This window comes from Crocodylus porosus, unplaced genomic scaffold (genome assembly GCF_001723895.1).
Source record: "Crocodylus porosus isolate Cpor-Errol unplaced genomic scaffold, CroPor_comp1, whole genome shotgun sequence".
Taxonomy (NCBI): Eukaryota; Metazoa; Chordata; order Crocodylia; family Crocodylidae; genus Crocodylus; species Crocodylus porosus.
This window is the reverse complement of record NW_017728944.1, coordinates 364,228-380,171: the sequence shown is the minus strand read 5'-3', so window position 1 is coordinate 380,171 and position 15,944 is coordinate 364,228. Positions and strand designations below refer to the sequence as shown.

At 53.2% G+C, this 15,944-nt stretch overlaps 1 protein-coding gene and 1 long non-coding RNA gene across 4 annotated transcripts in view; one reads left to right on the top strand and one right to left on the bottom strand.

The window, feature by feature from the left end:
* Nucleotides 1-6: 6 nt before the first annotated feature.
* The window catches only part of LOC109320245, a 24,142-nt gene continuing 8,204 nt past the window's right edge, over nucleotides 7-15,944 (top strand). Inside the window, exon 1 of the long non-coding RNA XR_002103756.1 lies at nucleotides 7-2,399. This is a non-coding gene — a long non-coding RNA (uncharacterized LOC109320245). The remainder of the gene's footprint in view (nucleotides 2,400-15,944) is intronic.
* ARHGAP23 (Rho GTPase activating protein 23) overlaps nucleotides 8,146-15,944 on the bottom strand; it is a 116,199-nt gene continuing 108,400 nt past the window's right edge. For 2 of the 3 annotated variants that reach the window (XM_019550248.1, XM_019550250.1), the window contains 2 exons: nucleotides 13,450-13,481; nucleotides 8,146-12,481 (listed from right to left, as the gene is read on the bottom strand). In XM_019550248.1, coding sequence (XP_019405793.1) covers nucleotides 11,156-12,481; nucleotides 13,450-13,481 — 1,358 coding nt within the window. In that variant the 3' untranslated portion in view covers nucleotides 8,146-11,155. The remainder of the gene's footprint in view (nucleotides 12,482-13,449; nucleotides 13,482-15,944) is intronic. The other variant, XM_019550249.1, reaches the window with a different exon arrangement.

The window sequence follows — 15,944 nt, the reverse complement described above, 5'->3', positions numbered from 1 at the left end:
TTACATTTAAGTGAAGTGTCTTAACATTTTATATTGTTTTAAAAATATATTTACATATTATATATATATAATATACGTAATATAAATATATATATATAAATATTTAAAAAAAGAAATAAAAGAAATCTCTTCATGTCTGGTATATAGGGGGTGGGGGTAGGGCAGATTTTCTTCCCTGGTTAAATTGTAGCTCCTTGTGATGGAGAGTTGGTCAGGTTCGTAGAAGACCTTTGCCCCTCACGCTAAGCTCACATTGTGTTTCCATTCCTTTCCTTCCCTCTTCCTCCAGCCCTCCCCTCCCTGTCTCTTTCCCCTTTGTGTGCATGGTGGGAGAGGAGTGTGTGGCCCCAGGCATAGCCACCAGCCTTGCCCTGGCATTCATCTGTGGGTGATGTTGAACATCTGGGTGGGCTTGAATTGGGGAATCTCTGCAGCTTAAGACCTGTAAGTTAAGACCCAGGGAGCACAGCCGGGGCTGTAGGAGCCCTGTCATGTCTGGACAGGGGTTATCCTTGCATTGGCTCTACTAAGAGACAGCGGCTTGCGAAAAGAGGTGGTTTTATGATATGCCAATCAAGAGCAAAGGCCAATGGACAGAAGCTGCTGCAATGAACTCCTTTTAAAAGGTGCTGGAGGGGCGAGGGTGTCTTGGGATACAGTGTTGTGTTGGTGGAGCTTGGCTCTGTAGTGCAGGGACCTGCCTCTAGCTACGGGCCATCCTGGCAAGAGCTCCATCTGCTCCTGTTCTTCATCCACATGCCATGGACTTGGTGGGACCTCTCTGTCCCTGTGCTGTCATGGCAAGGGAGCATGGGAAGCACCAAATCTTCTGGCTTCAGTGCCCAAGAACAGGATCTAACTCTGCCATGTCAAGCTGTCTTTCCCCTCTTCTTCTCGCTATGTGTGGATAGATGTGGGGGAGCCAAGAGACCGTAAGTTCCTTCTACACCCTCTTGCTGTTTATTCAGTGCACTGAGTACCACAGGGAAGGGGCAGAAACATCTCTGCCTTGAGCCCCCTGTCGTGCTGTAGGACACCAAGCCTGGGTGCTGCTTGGCATTGAACCCAACCAGTTCCCAGCATGCAATTCCTAAAACCCATTGGCCCTTAAGGCGGTGCTTCCTCTGAGGAGCACAAAGGATTTAGGCACTCAAATGCTATTGAGCTGTGGTGGGATCTGGGTGTCTAACACCCTTGGGATGCTTAGGGCATCTCAGCTTGGAAGTCTGTCTATGCAAGCTCTGCGGGGCAGGAGGTCAGACACAGGGTGGGCTGTGGGGTCTGCACTTTTCCCTGCTCAGGAGGAGAGGGAAAGGAAAGGAGGCATGAAAAGGGCATGTCCCATGGAGGGGCCCAGCAGGGCTGTTAGGGAGGGGAAGGAGCTGCCCCTGCCCCTCTTGAGAGGGTGTGACTGTTTTAGAGATACTTTACATTCCCACTGCAGCCCCTCCCTCACCCTAACCTGGATACAGTCCAGTCCCTTCCCCAGAGCAGGGCTGCTTTCACCTCTGCCCAGGCTCCAGGGGATCCTAGGTCCATCTTTGAGCCAGCACACCCTGACCTGCTCTGAGCATGCCACTGCTGTGTGGCTGGATCAGAGCCACAGAGCTCCCTTTTTTTTCTTCAGTCTGAAGTGGATAAGCAGAGGCTTCAGCCTGGCCTCTAGGTAACAAGAAAGGCCCAGCTCCAGGCTCACTCCTGGCACCCCACCCATAGCCGGCTTTGAAAGCAAACACTGCAGGGGCCTCTGGTCACTGAGGGATTCATCCCCCTCCTGTGACTATGGAGAGCAGCCCCTCAGAGCAGGAAGCAGCATCTCCACACCAGCCTGGCACACCCACCTTGGTGTGGGTGGTAGCAGCCCTGTGGACCGGCATCCAGTGACCATTGGGCATGGGGTCTGGACTTGGCAATCCTCACCACCCCTAGCTCCCTGCCTGGTCAGAGTGGGCATCTGCTCAGATGCAGGGCAGGTGTCACACCGCCCCCGCTCCCCCCGCCACCCCATCCTTCCTAGCTAGCCCAACTCCAGGGGCTGCAACGCAGACAGTATTGTATGACACAGGGAAGGGAATGGCTCCTTCCTCTCAGCAATAGAAGTAACTTGAAGCATTAACTCTTTTTTTATTGGTACCAAAGTGAAATATTGTAGCAAAGCCGCAGCTTCTCGGGGAGGTGGTGTCCTCCTGTCCCGTCCCACCCACTGGCTAACAGCCTTCCTCGCTTGTACCAAAAGCAGTCACCCCACTGGCCACGGGACAAGTGCCTGTGGGAGGGCAGTGCCATGTGCTGTGTCATCCACCTGATAACGGTTGCTAGGGATTAGACAGGAGCCCTGGACCCTCCCAAGCCTCCCCACGTGAGAATAGGGATGGGTCTTGCTGGTGGGAGGAGCCCCAGTGCCTAGGTTGTGTCCTGCCCTCCTGAGCAGTCACTTTCTTTTGTGCAAACAGATTGTGAAATGCAGCTGGTCCAGGGCAGTCGTGTTTCACACCCACGTTGTGTGATGGTTCCAGGGAGAGGCAGATCAGGCTTTTTGCTCACCAATTGTAGTTGGCCTGGGTGGGGGAGGACTGTAATATCCATTCCACCGTAATATCCCACCGTAATATCCCTGGCCCTTGTATTAAGGCCTGGTCTCCAAACACAGCTCTGCTGTCATGAGAGGTGTTTCTGACACCGGTTCATTTAGGCCAGTGCCACTCCCACTGCCTTAAGATGAACTCAGCGTGAGGTCTCTTGAGTTGGCTTCCCTCAGGAAGGAAGTAGCCATGGTCTGATCTGCATGGGGAAGCTGGCATACAGGCAGCTCACGTGTGAATTCACAGTAGCTTCCCATGCAGATGCCTTGAGTGTGCACAGAAAGGCAGCACACTCCCTTCACACATGGCTTCATGCCCTGATGGCCTACATCCCAGCATCTCTATGCAGACCAGCCCTGGTACTCAGCAAAGAAGCAACAAGCTGAAAACAGCTTAGGAGTGTCCCTGTGGGACCTGGCATCAGTTGAACCAAACTGAGGTGAGCCACACCAAGACCATGTTGGGGCAGGGCACTGCGTTCCTGTTGGGGCCTGTGACCATCTGCCCCAGAGTTGCGCTAGTTTCAATCAGTTTAATTTGGATTCAGCCAACTGCGTTGAACTGATGCTCCGTCTGTGCACTGGTATTAGCAGGGCGTGCACCAGAGACACTGGGGCCATTCTTGCCCAATAGTGCAGTTCTCCATCACGCTGCTGGGAGATGGTGCTCTGTACAGCTCTGTGGTTGGGGGAGTCAGGGGTGGGTCAGGAGACAGGCACTGATTTTTGCAATTCATTTCCGTTGGGTTATTTCCCACCCCTCTTGTTGGCGATCAGACTAGTTTCCTACGTGAGCGTGCGTGTGCGTGTGTGCGTGTCTGTCATTTTCATGGCATCACTCAACTGTTGTGGGAACAACAATCCTAGGGCGTTTGCTAAGACAAGCAAAAAAAAAAACCAACAACAAAACAAAACCTACTTTATGCCGTCTTTTAGAACAAGAAAAAACTGTTTAAAAACATTAACAAATGACTTTCAAAATAAAAGCACCGCCCGCATTATGCATGTCTCCGCAGAGAAGCTGCCGCCACTGCATGCCGCGCTTTGCTGTACGTGTCTCTATGTTGTTTAAAAAAGGTTAAAAAAATGAAAAGGACAAAAAAAATAACAAAAAACAAACTCTTTAGCTGCTGTTTTGGGGTTTCTACGAGGTCATGTGTCTCTTTAGCATGAATTTTATTGTGAACTGTTTTAAAAAATAAAAAAAAGAAACAAAAAAAAAAGACAAATCCTATATCTATGCCCGAGCGGGCTCTGAAGGCCAGGTCTGGACTCTGTACGTTTTTGTAAATCTCCTCCAGCTTCTGTCTGTAGAGTAGTTCTATGTATAAACTATATGGATGCCATGGATATTTCTGTGAGAAATGTGATCATTGTAATTGAAAATTCCAAATGACAAAGGGTTGCTTTTTTATTTTTCTTTCCCCCTTTCCTTTATTTCCCCCCACTCTCCCAACCCTCTTTCTTTTTTCTATTGGAGTGTCTGGCTTTAATAAAACACTTTTTTTTTCCTCTATGCCATCGCGTTTCTGGAGGGTTTGGTCTTTTGTTTCCTTGTCAGCAGCAATGTTTCCATGGAAAGTGGAGGAGGCGGGGGAGTAGATGCCCCATCACAGCATCATGGCAGCCTTGCTGTGGGCTTAGCATCCAGGTGTTGTTACAGGGATGTGGGTACAGCCACAATTCAGTGCACAGTCCTGCAGGCCCAGTTGCCCCCCCCGGTTGTTTGGCTGAAAGCTGCAAGAGATGTGGGCTGGTTCTGTTCCTATCATTGTGCCTAAATGGGCAGGAATTCATTTATGGGTGAGGCTTGGCAGGATGTCCTGTGAACCCTCACCCTTTCTCTTAGGTCACGTAACTTTTGATACCGTTGCTCACAGCATTCTCACAAGGAAGCTAAAGACATTTGGGCTGAATGCATGGACCATAAGGTAGATAGAAGGCTGGGTTTCTATCAGGCTCAAAGGGTACTAATCAATGGCTTGATGTCTAATTAGCAGCAGGTATCAAGTAGAGTGCCCCCAAGGTCAGTCCTGGGGCTGGTTGTGTTCAGGATCTTCATCATCAACCTGGAAGATGGCACAGAGTACACCCTCAGCAACTTTGCAGATGACACCAAGCTCGGAGGGAGTAGTAGATACACTGGTGGGTAGGGCTAGGAGACAGAGAGACTTAGACAAATTGGACGACTGGACCAAAAGCTATCTCATGAGGGTCAATAAGAAGAACTGCAAAGTCCTGCACTTAGGATGGAACAATCCCATACATCAGTACAGGCTGGGGACTGACTGGCTAAGCAGCAGCTCTGCAGAAAAGGACCTGGGGGTTACGTTGGACAATAAGATGAAGCAGTGAGCCCTTGTTCTGAAGAAGGCTAATGGCATACTGGACACCACTGGTAGGAGCATTGCCAGCAAATTAAAGGAAGTGATTATTCCCCTCTATTTGGCACTGGTGAGGCCACATCTGGAGTACTGTGTCCAGTTTTCGGCACCCCATTACAGAAGGGATGTGGACAAATTGGAGAGCACCCAGTGGAAAGTGAAAAAAATGGTGAGGGGGCTGGGGCATATGATTTATGAGGAAAGACTGAGGGCTTATTTAGTCTAGAGAAGAGGAGATTGAGAGAGGATTTAATAGCATCCTTCAACTACCTGAAGGGGGGGCTCCAAGGATGATGGAGCTGGACTATTCTCAGTGGTGGAAGATGACAGAACAAGGAGCAATGGTCTCAAGTTGCAGCAAGAGAAGTTTAGGTTAGATATTGGGAAAAAAAACTCTCTCACTGGGAGGGTGGTTAAGCACTGGAACAGGTAACCCAGAGAGGTTGTGCAATCTCCTTTCTTGGAGATTTTTAAGATCTGGGTAGACAAAGACTTGGTTGGGATAATCTAGTTGGGGATGGTCCTGCTTTGAGCAGGGGGTTGGACTAGATGACCTCCTGAGGTCCCTTCCAACCCTCATTTTCTATGATTCTTACTGTGTTGCACCAGCACTTAATATCTCTGGGTCCTTTTGGTCAAGGGACTGAGGAGCACAAGGACCCCTGGATTTTTCTCCCTATGGATAATATCCCATTAGATGGGAAGGGTGATTACATAGGAGACCATCAGGATTGGAAAGTGCTGCTGTCTTTAACAAGCTTGGTGTTGGGCTCTACTGGAAATTTATTGTTATCACGAATTGCTTTTCATTCCACCCTCCCCCAGTGAGGGGTGGGGGCATGGGGAGAGGCAGCGATGAAATGGGTAGGGTGCAGGGGACCATCCCCCTGCAACACACACACAAACCAGACTGGCATTTTTTGGTCCTCCTATACCTAAGCATCCCTTAAAGATGAATATGGTGCTAGTTACTGTGGTATGAACACCTTGACCAATGTGCTGCTGGCTTCGTGGGTTCTTCAAGGCATGGGCATTGGGGCCTGAGTGGAGGTTAGAAGCCTAAAGCTCCTTTCCCCAAGTCAAGCCCTACTCTCCACCTGCTTCACTCCCCTACTGCCATCCACGCTGCTCCACCAAGCCAGTCCCAGGGTGCCCTCCCTTAGCCACAGCCATCTTTGCTGGGCTTCTTCTCTTGAGGGCTTGGAAGACAACTATCATGCTCACCCCTTCCCCACCCCACCCCACCCCAAAAAAAAAAAAACCACAAAAAAAATCCAACATGCAGCTTCTGCCACAGGGCAATGAAAACAGCTCCCCTGTAGTGGGGAGTGAAGAGCCAGCCCTGTCACTGTGGGAGTGTGCAAGGAGCATCAGTGATGATAAGGTGACCAGGCAGCATAAAAGCCTTTCAGGTTTCAGTCATCCATGGTGGCTCTTAAACACACCTAGAGCCTCCCCTACAGCCTTTCCTTCTGCAAGGAGTCTTGTGGGTGTCACTGAGACTATACTGAGATGGGGGGACCATAATTTTATCACAGGAGTATTGAGGGGGCTAACACTAATGCTCCAGCCTCTGGGCAGCCTAGCCCAGTGGTTCTCAGCTTCTCAAAGGCCAAACACCTCTCCATAACTCTCCTGTATTCAGCTGCCCCCTCTTTCAAAAACCTGATGTCACTCAGTTTTTTTTTTCTTTTTTGAAAATTAAAAATACTAGAGCAATCCTTCTGTTGGAAAGCACTGAGCCTGCAGCAGGGCAGAATGTATTGGACACTATTTGACTCCTTTTTGAAAGCTTTGCATTTAACTTATAAAGCACATGTAGGTGTTAGTATACCTAACAGTGCTACTGTGGATACCCCATAGCATCCTTAAAAGGACCGTACAGCACCCCAGGGTGCCATGAACCCTCTTTCCCCCAGGTTGAGAATTACTGATCTAACTCAAGGCAGTCCCTTCACAGCATCTATTGAAGTAAGCTTTTACTTATAAAGCTCTGATTTAGTTAAGTCTATAAGGTCCACATTCACACTGCCTTCTGCCTGAATTCAATTAACTACCTCCCCTGGCCCAAGAGCCTGTCTCCAATGCACATGGCTCACCTGGAGGCAAAGGCAGAAGGCCCCTGCCCCCAGGTGCACAAAAAATAAAAATGCAGGACATGTTAGCAGCCAAGAGCTCTTAACCCAGTTGGCCTTGCCAATAAAACCAGTAAGTCTCTTTGAATAACCAGTTTATTTCCAACATATATATAACTATACGTCTGAGAGGGCGATTTCCAAAGCAAGTTCTTTTTTTGTTTGGTTGTTTGGCGCTTTTTTTTTTTCCTTTTTCATTTTGCATATACCGAATATATAGCCAACCTTGGACAACACATCAAGGGCAAAAAATACACATGCAGAGAGGTTTGTTTGTTTTTTTTTAAAAAGTCAACACTGTTACAGCACTTTGTGTCTTTTTTCTTTTAAATGAGCAAAACTTCTTAAAAAATCCTTATAAATTCTTTGTAATATGTTACACATTTAAAGACAATATTTACAAAAAAAAGAGGGGGGAAAAAAAAACCTTTACAGCAAATATTTGCATAAAATATGAGAACAATGCATAACTGGAGTAACATTTCCATCCATTCTTTCTTTTTTTTTTTTTTTAATCCCCTCTTCCCACCCCCCCACACAAGGCCTCATTGGAATGGCTGCAGTTTGTAGTGGAAGTTGTAGCATGACATTATTTCTATGTACAGGTTTCAGTTGAACTCTGGCCCCATGGAGAGGGGGGGCTAGACTTTCACTCCAGAGAGACAGTACCCTAGTTCATTAAGACAATCGCCAGACATTAGGCTACAGTTGGCGCAGCGTGTTTCCTAAACACAGAGGACGTATTGGATTTTGGTTTAATGTCACGTTTGGGGTGGAAAAACAGAAATTTGTGCTGTGGCTAGGGAGCAGTGGAAGAACGGAGCTTACCATTTTCAAGGAGGGAAAATTGCTGACGACTGCACAGCACAATGGGCGAGTCTACGTGCTTGGTTAGAAGTTGGCATGGGGGTGGGGGGGAAACAATCACCCCCCGCCCTATGGATCCAGTTCTCTGGGACAAGTTTGCCAAAGTCCATTTTGGTTCTCCTGACACTGAGACATGAGGCCCCGAACTCCTGCAGTTAGCTCTTCTATGGCACTTTTATTCTTTTTTGCACATGCAAGGCTGCATAATGGTCACCGAATTCCAGTTTACGTAAGATCCTTACCTAGCGGAAGCCCTCGGTGGGCAGTCACCACTGGATATGGTAATAATCCCTTCCTATCCCAAACTGCACAGCTGCTGTGGTCCACCCCACTGGTGGCTGCATCACACCTTATTTGCCACAGTGCTTTTGAGATTAAATGAAATGCAGACAAGGGTGTTTCTTGCTGCTGGGTGAGCAGGAGGGGACAGGGAGTTAGAAATGACAGGCAGGAAGGGGCAGGGCCACATTTGCTGAAGCTACATCAACTTAAAAGGGTTATGGATAAAAAGCCTGGTGGGAGGTGAGCAGGAGCACCAGCACAGTGGACATGCCCTTCCTGGCAGGGCTTAAGCATCTGGGAAGATGGGGTGGTCTCTGCAAGGGCTGAGTGGGGAGCCAGAGAGCCAAGCCATGGCTATTCTTGCTGGGCTCAGAGATACCTGCTGCAGGCTTTGCTGTCCTACAACCTCCCTGCTCCATGTCTGTTCAGGATATGCAGCTCTGCACAGAGCAGGGCCTGCCTCCTGGGTATGCCTCACTCGTGAGAGCCCATGCAGCGTTCCCCAAGTGCTGCAGATGCAGCAGGGCCCTGGACCAGCCTTCCCAGGCAGTGGCCCATGTTAACATGACTCTGATTTTAACAGGCAGCCATGCTAACCACTTCTCCCCACAGCTGCGGTGCCAAGTGTGGTACGCACACTGAGGGCGACTGGGCTCCTAGCAAGAGCACTGATCCCATGCTGGAAGCTCAGGCCCTTAGGAGACCTGGGAGTGAAACAGGCCATGCACCACAGATTGAGGAGGGAGTGAGAAGAATCCCACACCCAGCACACAATGGGGAGGAGGGGGCACAAGGCTGAGCAGAGGCCACCTCCTCCTCCCATCCCATGGGGAAAGTGTCTGTTGCTCACCTGACCCAGAGAAGCCAGCACAGGGTAGCCGTTGTGCCTCTGCACTTTGCTGAAGCCAGTGCTGCAGCCTGGGCTACCCCAGACAGGATGGTGCCCACCCGCCCTCACCGCTTTTCCCACCTGGTTTGACAAGGGGGCCAGAGGGAATGCACACGATACTCAGGAGTGAGGGCACAGATCTACCTGTCTCTGGCTGATGAAAGGACTCTGCTAAGTGCTGTCCCCCGGCTTGCTCTGCCTCCATCAAATGGCTGTGCAGAACCCAGCTAGTGCCAAGGCCCTGTACTGACACCCTACCAAGATACGCCTGACTCCAGGCTGGCTGCTTGCTTCCAGGAGGACCCAGCTCTTGCCCCAATTGTGGGGCAGTTTTCACCACCCCCCCCCAGGCCACTGAGCTGCAGCTGTCATGAGTCCACGTGGGGAAGCTGCCGTCCTCTGGCCACGGCACTGCCAGGCTTCAGCCACGGTGGCTAGCAGCAGCTCCTCACACAACAGGGATCAGTGTGAGAAGGGGAATGAACCCCAGGTCCAATGGTTCAGCACAGGTACCTGACAGGAGTTGGCACCCAAGCAGCCAGGCCTGTCATTCACCTCAGCAGCCACCAGGTGTCACTGTGCCCCTACCCAAATAGTTGTAGCAAGAGCCAGGCTGAGAGAGATCCCTGCAGCCAGGGGTAGGTGTCACCGGGCCAGCAAGGAGTGCACTCACAGCAGAGATGCAGCACCACAAACGTTAGCCCATACCAACAACCTCAGGTCCATGGGGCCGGCACACTGGTGGCTGTGATGCCCGCCCAGCTGCAGTGATGCCTTTGGCCTGTAGTGCATGCATGCCCACAAGAGCTCTGAGCTGAACAGACTGTGGCCGGGGCAGACGGAGAGCCAGCTACCAGCTCCGTCTCTGCTCTCCAGTCCCCAGCCTGGCTGCCTGGTTTTGTGCCCATCATCCTGGCACCTGGGCAGCACAATGCAAATGCTGCCAGTCCCTCCTGACTGCTGGAAGGAGACGGATGTGTGGGGAGGGTCTTTGCTACAGCTGTCACAGCTCCATGCCTACGCTCTCCCCCCCACACATCCCCCCCTCAGTTTCCGTGCCCAACTAGGGCCAGGGCTCTGGAAAGGTGGGGACCCTCTCTGCACTGGCCATAGGGTGGGCATGGATGAAGGTGCCTAAAGGCCTCTCTCTACAGCTGCTCGACATTTCCTTGCTCCTCAGCAGCATTTATGCAGCGAGCATTTTCTGTGACCAGGATTGAGGGGAACCTGCAAGAGCATGATGCCATGGAGCCGTGGCCAGGACCCCCTGGCACCAGCACAACCCGGAGGAAGAGCAAAACAGGTTGGCAAGTGGCCACAGGGCACTAGCAACAGCCTCAGGTAAACACACATATCCTCCCTCCCCCAGCCACAAAGCAAGTGCTCTCAAGGTGGGGGCTGGCGTCTCACGCCCATGAGGAGTTAGGGACAGGGTTGGGTCTGGAAGCTCAGGAAAACCGTCAGTGCCGCACAGGGCCTGAAGGGAGCTCAAACGCTTCTTGGGGGTGACCGCTCAAGAGTGGGCCAATCCCAGGTCCAAAGGTTGCCATCCATAGCAGGATCGGGACTAGAGAAGGCTGGGCCTGGAAATTTTCCAGGTGGGGAGGTGCAGCTGAAGGTGGGGGGAGGTGGTACAGAAGAGGTTCAAAATCGGGAAACAGATTAAATAAAAGCAGCTCTACATGGAGCACAATTAAATACAAAACGGGAGTGGGGGAAGTCATTAAATTAAACAGTGACCCAAGCACCCAGGATGGGAGGGCTGGAGCAGGGAAACAGGGTGTCTCCAGGCCTCCAAGCCCTGAGGCCAGAGAGTGAAGCTCGAAGTACAGGGGTAAAACAGAAAAGGGGTAAGCTGCCCCTGGCCTCAAGGACCATGACCGCGACCTCCCCACATGATGGGGACCCATGTCCAGGCAAGGCCCAGCTCAGAGGGGTCCTCAGCCACTGCAGCCGCAGGCATCATGGGGGAGGAGGCAGAGGGGCCTAGGGACCATCAGGCTGAGTGCTGGGCCGGTTACAGACACTGGTGGAAGCGCAAGGAAGCTGTGCGCTTGGGAGCCGGGCCCCGGTCACCCAGGTTCCCCTCAGTGCCCTTACTGTGCTGCTGCTCCCCAGCACCGCCCTGGTGGCTCGGTGCCGAGTTCCCCAGCAAGGAGGAGGAGGAGGGCCTAGCCTTTGTCGACTCCAGGCTGCTGAGGCCCGAGTCCTTGTTGTCCCTGTGTAGGTCTTTGCAGGAGGCACTTGCCTCCGGGGGCCGCCCCTCAGCACCGCCCCTGGCCCCTGAGGTGGCACCATCAGCAAGGCCCTGGCCTGGCACCCGCTGCTCCTTCCACTCGTTGAAGTTGAGGTCCTTGAGCCCACCGGGCACCACCACCGTGTGCCGCCGCCAGCTGCTCTTCTTGCGCCTTGTCTCAGGGGAGTGGGGCTGGCGCATTGGCACAGCCAGCATGTCATCGGCTGAGCCGCGCAGCCGCAGACGGAGCTGCTCTCTCAGTGAGGGTCGGGCTGAGGCCCAGCCGCCTCGCTTCTCTGCTGCAGCTCCCAGGGGTGGCAGGGACTCCTGGCTGCCCCGGGAGCTGGAGCTGGGAGCCTCGGTACTACCCTTGGCTGAGGAGTTGCTGTCCCGCCGAGGCCGCAGGAGCCGCTTGCGAGCCAGCGTGTCACACTGGATGAGGCGGCGGGAGCTGAAGGATGCCCGCCTATCCTTGTCACTGCTCACCCCCACCCCTGCCACGTCTCCCAGGCCCTCATGTGCCCCTGCCCGTCCTGGGAAGAAACTGCTTTCTGTGTCTGTCTCCACGTGGCTGAACTCGCTGCGTTCGTCGTCTGCCTCCTCGCCGCGGCTCTCAGCCACCGACTGCACCTCGGAGCATAGGCTGCGGTCGATGGTGGAGAGTGTGGAGTAACCCGACACGATAGACCTGGCATCCAGTGCTGGCTCGGGACTGCTCCGCAAAGCCACGGCCATCTTCATCCCCTTCAGCCCCTCTGCCTCCACCAGCCCCACCTCCAAGTGGCCTTCCTGTTGCAGACACATAGCCTCTGGCCCCACTCGGCTCCGAGCATCGGGCTCCACACCAGCCTCTCCAGGGGCATCATGGTCCCGCGACTCCTCAGCCTCTTCCTCCTCGGCCTCCCCGTGCCTCTCTGCTCCCAGAGCCTCTTCACCTCTAGCCTTGCCAGCGCCCTTGGTGGCTTCATGCTCCGAGTCATCATCCGTGCTGCTCCCAAAGCGCTTGGCCTCTCTCCGCTTCTTCCTCTTGCGGTTGACAGCTGAGATGAAGGAGATGGTGAGCATCTCCTTGTGGTACAGATCCTTCCGGGATGCCCACGAGCCCTGCTGGAGGAAGCACCATGGGGCTTAGCACCATGACCACCAACCACAACCACATCTCTACAGACCATGTAAAAATGCCCAAGCAGATCCCATCTGTGCACTGTGCTTCCCCACCCTTCCCTGTATGGCCCTTCTCTGTATGGGAGCACCCTGGGATGGACACGCAGGCCTTCAGCTCCATGCTTTCACTCACAACACATGAGTGGCCACAGCCATATGCCCCCTGCTGCAGTACTGCATTTTGGATAAAAACTAGCCCCTACCAATAGCGCCTTGTGACAGGCCTGGGAATGGAGGACTGGGTCAGGTTGCCTTAACTGCACAGCAGAACCCCAACAAATGGAGCCAGGAAGAGCTTGAGTTTTACCAGCTTGACAGAGGCAAACACAGTATCAGAATTACAGATCTCACCGTGGAGCCTTTAGTCCTCACTCAGTACCTGTAGGAGGGGCTGCTCTGCTCAGACACTGGCCAAGTTGTCTCCTAGCCCAAGAAACTTGGATACCAAATAGACAAGAGGTGAAAGGGAAAACTGAGGCAGAGAGTAGCTGCAACCTGCCCAAAGCTAAGTGACAGCATTAGCTTGTACTAGAATCCAGGCATCCTCACGCCCAGCCCAATGCTCCACCAACTGGACCATGCTGCTAGCTGCCCCGTGAATTTCAAGGTGACCTTAAAACTACTAAGACCCAATTAAGCACCCCAGGCCCATCTTCTTAATGCATAATCAGAAACCCTGCAGCCTCTCGCATCTCACTGCCCCAAGTTGGTGGGGTGGGAGGCAGATCCTGACCCCGGACTGGGAGGCACCAGGGCTTGCTAGACCTTAGCTCCAAAATGGCTCTGTTTTTAGCAACAATACAGTTCATTCCCCCGTCCCCAGTTCCTCTCCTCTTCCCATTGCTAGCAGCTGGGAGTCCAGGGATGCTGGAGGTTCCCCAGAGCTCAAGGGTCCCCTTGGGGATTCTTACCTTGGATTTAGTGGAGCTACTGTTGGTTGAATCTGTAAGGCACAAGAGACAGGGAGAGCAGGTCAGAGGGCTGAGCTGGGTTCTGTCAGTGTGGTGGGGTGGGGCAAGAGACCGTAGAGCAGAGGGACACTTCTCAACAGCCTCATGAAGGCTGGGTCCTGCCCATGGCTCCAGAGGATACCGGCTCCATCAGAAGCATCCCTGTCAATTGCACTGTAGGGCCATGATAGCCAGGCCCTTGTGCAGCCATTGAAGGAAACTTCAGACCCCAGGAAGTTCCTGTGCCCACAGGCAGCAGCTTCCCCAAGATAATGGGGGGTTTAAAGGAACTGTGGTGGGGTGATCCCACACATGGGAAAGGGAGTAGCAGGGTTCCCTACCCAGATCTCCAAGTCCCTCTGTCTGCCTATGAGGGGGCCACATACCCCTGCATTACAGAACCACAAAGTTCACCAGACCCCAGCCACCACCATGGAAGGAATCAGGAGAAGAAAATGTGGGAGAAGGCAAGAACACACAGCTTGAAACACCAAAGAGGAACCCCTCTTCCCCCCACAGAGGCTGGGACAAAGCAGCCAAGTGCGTCCTGCTGGTGGTGAGAATGGTATGGACGTGCCGTGCTGGGACAGATGGGGTGGAGGACAATGGAGCCATGGAAGTGCAGTGACTGCAGGCAGGAATGTGCTGCTGGGCTCAGAGCATGGGGGGCTGGGGAATCTCTTCTGGGCCTCAAGTGCAAGTGAGGGGCTGTGGAGCCTTACTCTAAAGAGGCCCTGAGCGCAGAGTGCCTGAAAGCAAGCTGGGTGGCTTACAGAAAACAGCCTCTCAAGCAGGAGGGCGAGCACTTTCTCTGACATGAATACGTGTTACGCTCTGTGAGCATGGATTAGACTCATGGGGCCAAATTCTTATGGGCACAGGGCAAGACATAATCCCTGCACTGAACAGAAGTGACCCTAGGCTTGGGCACTATAAGCAATATCAGGTGGCAGAGAGGATGGGCTGGAAGTCAGTCTGGAATGGATGCAGTCTCTAATGTTTTCAGGTGCTTGGGGCTAAGGGGTTAGAGCAGTTGTGGGCATCAGAGATCCAAGTCTGAACACAGCTGCCAGGGCCCATGGCAGGCCAAAGTGCAGGCCATTGTCACAAGCAGTACTAGAGGGCAGAGGCAGGACTGGAATGAGGCTACTTGGGCCTGGGCTGGGGAGAGACAGAGATGCTGTAGACTGTGCTGGGGAAGATGGGGGCCTGGGGCACAGGTGCACCCAGGAACGGCAGGCAAGTTAGTCTGGAAAGTCTCACAAACAGGTTAAAGGGCAGAGGGGGGCATGGGATGCAGCCAGCACCAAGTCCACCATGGTGCGGACCATGACAGCAATGGTGAGAACCACACGAACACGCAACAGATGCTCCCTCCCCAGCACGCTGGCTGAGGGATGGTATTAGCGGTTGGCGGCGATTATGAGAGAGAGGGCAGCTGGGTGGGACACTGACCCCATGGAAGATGTGAGATCCCCTCCCCCTCAGTGCTGGAAGGCATGTACCCTGGACCTGTGGGGCCTGGCATGTGCTCCTCCAGGTGAAGTTGGAGTCATGCAGGGCTGGGGGTCTGAACTGGGACATGGCCAGTGTGAACTGCCAAAGGGGGAGGGTCGGACAGCGGAGAGGTTAAACATCAAGGAGTCGCCTCTGTTCTGGGAGCAGGCAGAGGAAGTGGCATTTCTGCAAAGGCCCACTGCTGCTCACCAATGCTTTTGGGGTGTCTCCAGGGGAGCAGGAACCCCCTGTGTGTATGGGATCCCCAGCATCCTGTAATTGATGGAGGCTGGTTTCATGCACCGAGTGCAATGGAGTCTGCAGTAGGGGGTAACTCACAACAGGGGCCACCACCTTGTGTATCAGGACTCCACTGGAATGGAGGGCCCTGTGCCCCCCTAGCCTCCATCACTGCATGGGGACAGGTCACCAGCCACTGTGCTGTGCCTGCGTGGGTTACCCAGTCAAGTCCAATGGGTCCCATAACCTGGCCTCACAAGTTCCCCATGGGCAGGGCCTGCACCCCCTCCCCCCCCACACTTATCCCCACTCTCTCATAATCGCTCCATGGAATTAGTGCATGAGCAGCGCTCCCAGCAACACCACTGTACCCGTTCTAGATCTCCAGGAGGTCCGCTGGAGGAGGAGAAGGAGGAGGAGGAAGAAGACAGCACAGAGAAGTTTAAGGGAAGAGCAAGAAATCCCCATCATTTCCACCCCCTGCCTTTCCAAGTCTGCAGTTTGAGCCAGGGGAGGGGTAAAGGGAAACCCCTGGCACGGGGAAAGGCAGCTGGCATAGAGGAAACATGGGCATGAAGAGGCTCCCACCCCATCATTGGCTCTGCTGTGGCTGGCTAGGAACCAGAGAGCAAGGAGACACTGGTAGGGTCCAGCTGTGCTAAGCACTGGGCTACTTCTGAGAAAGCCTGGCTGGTGAGGATCAGACCAAGGGGGGTAGA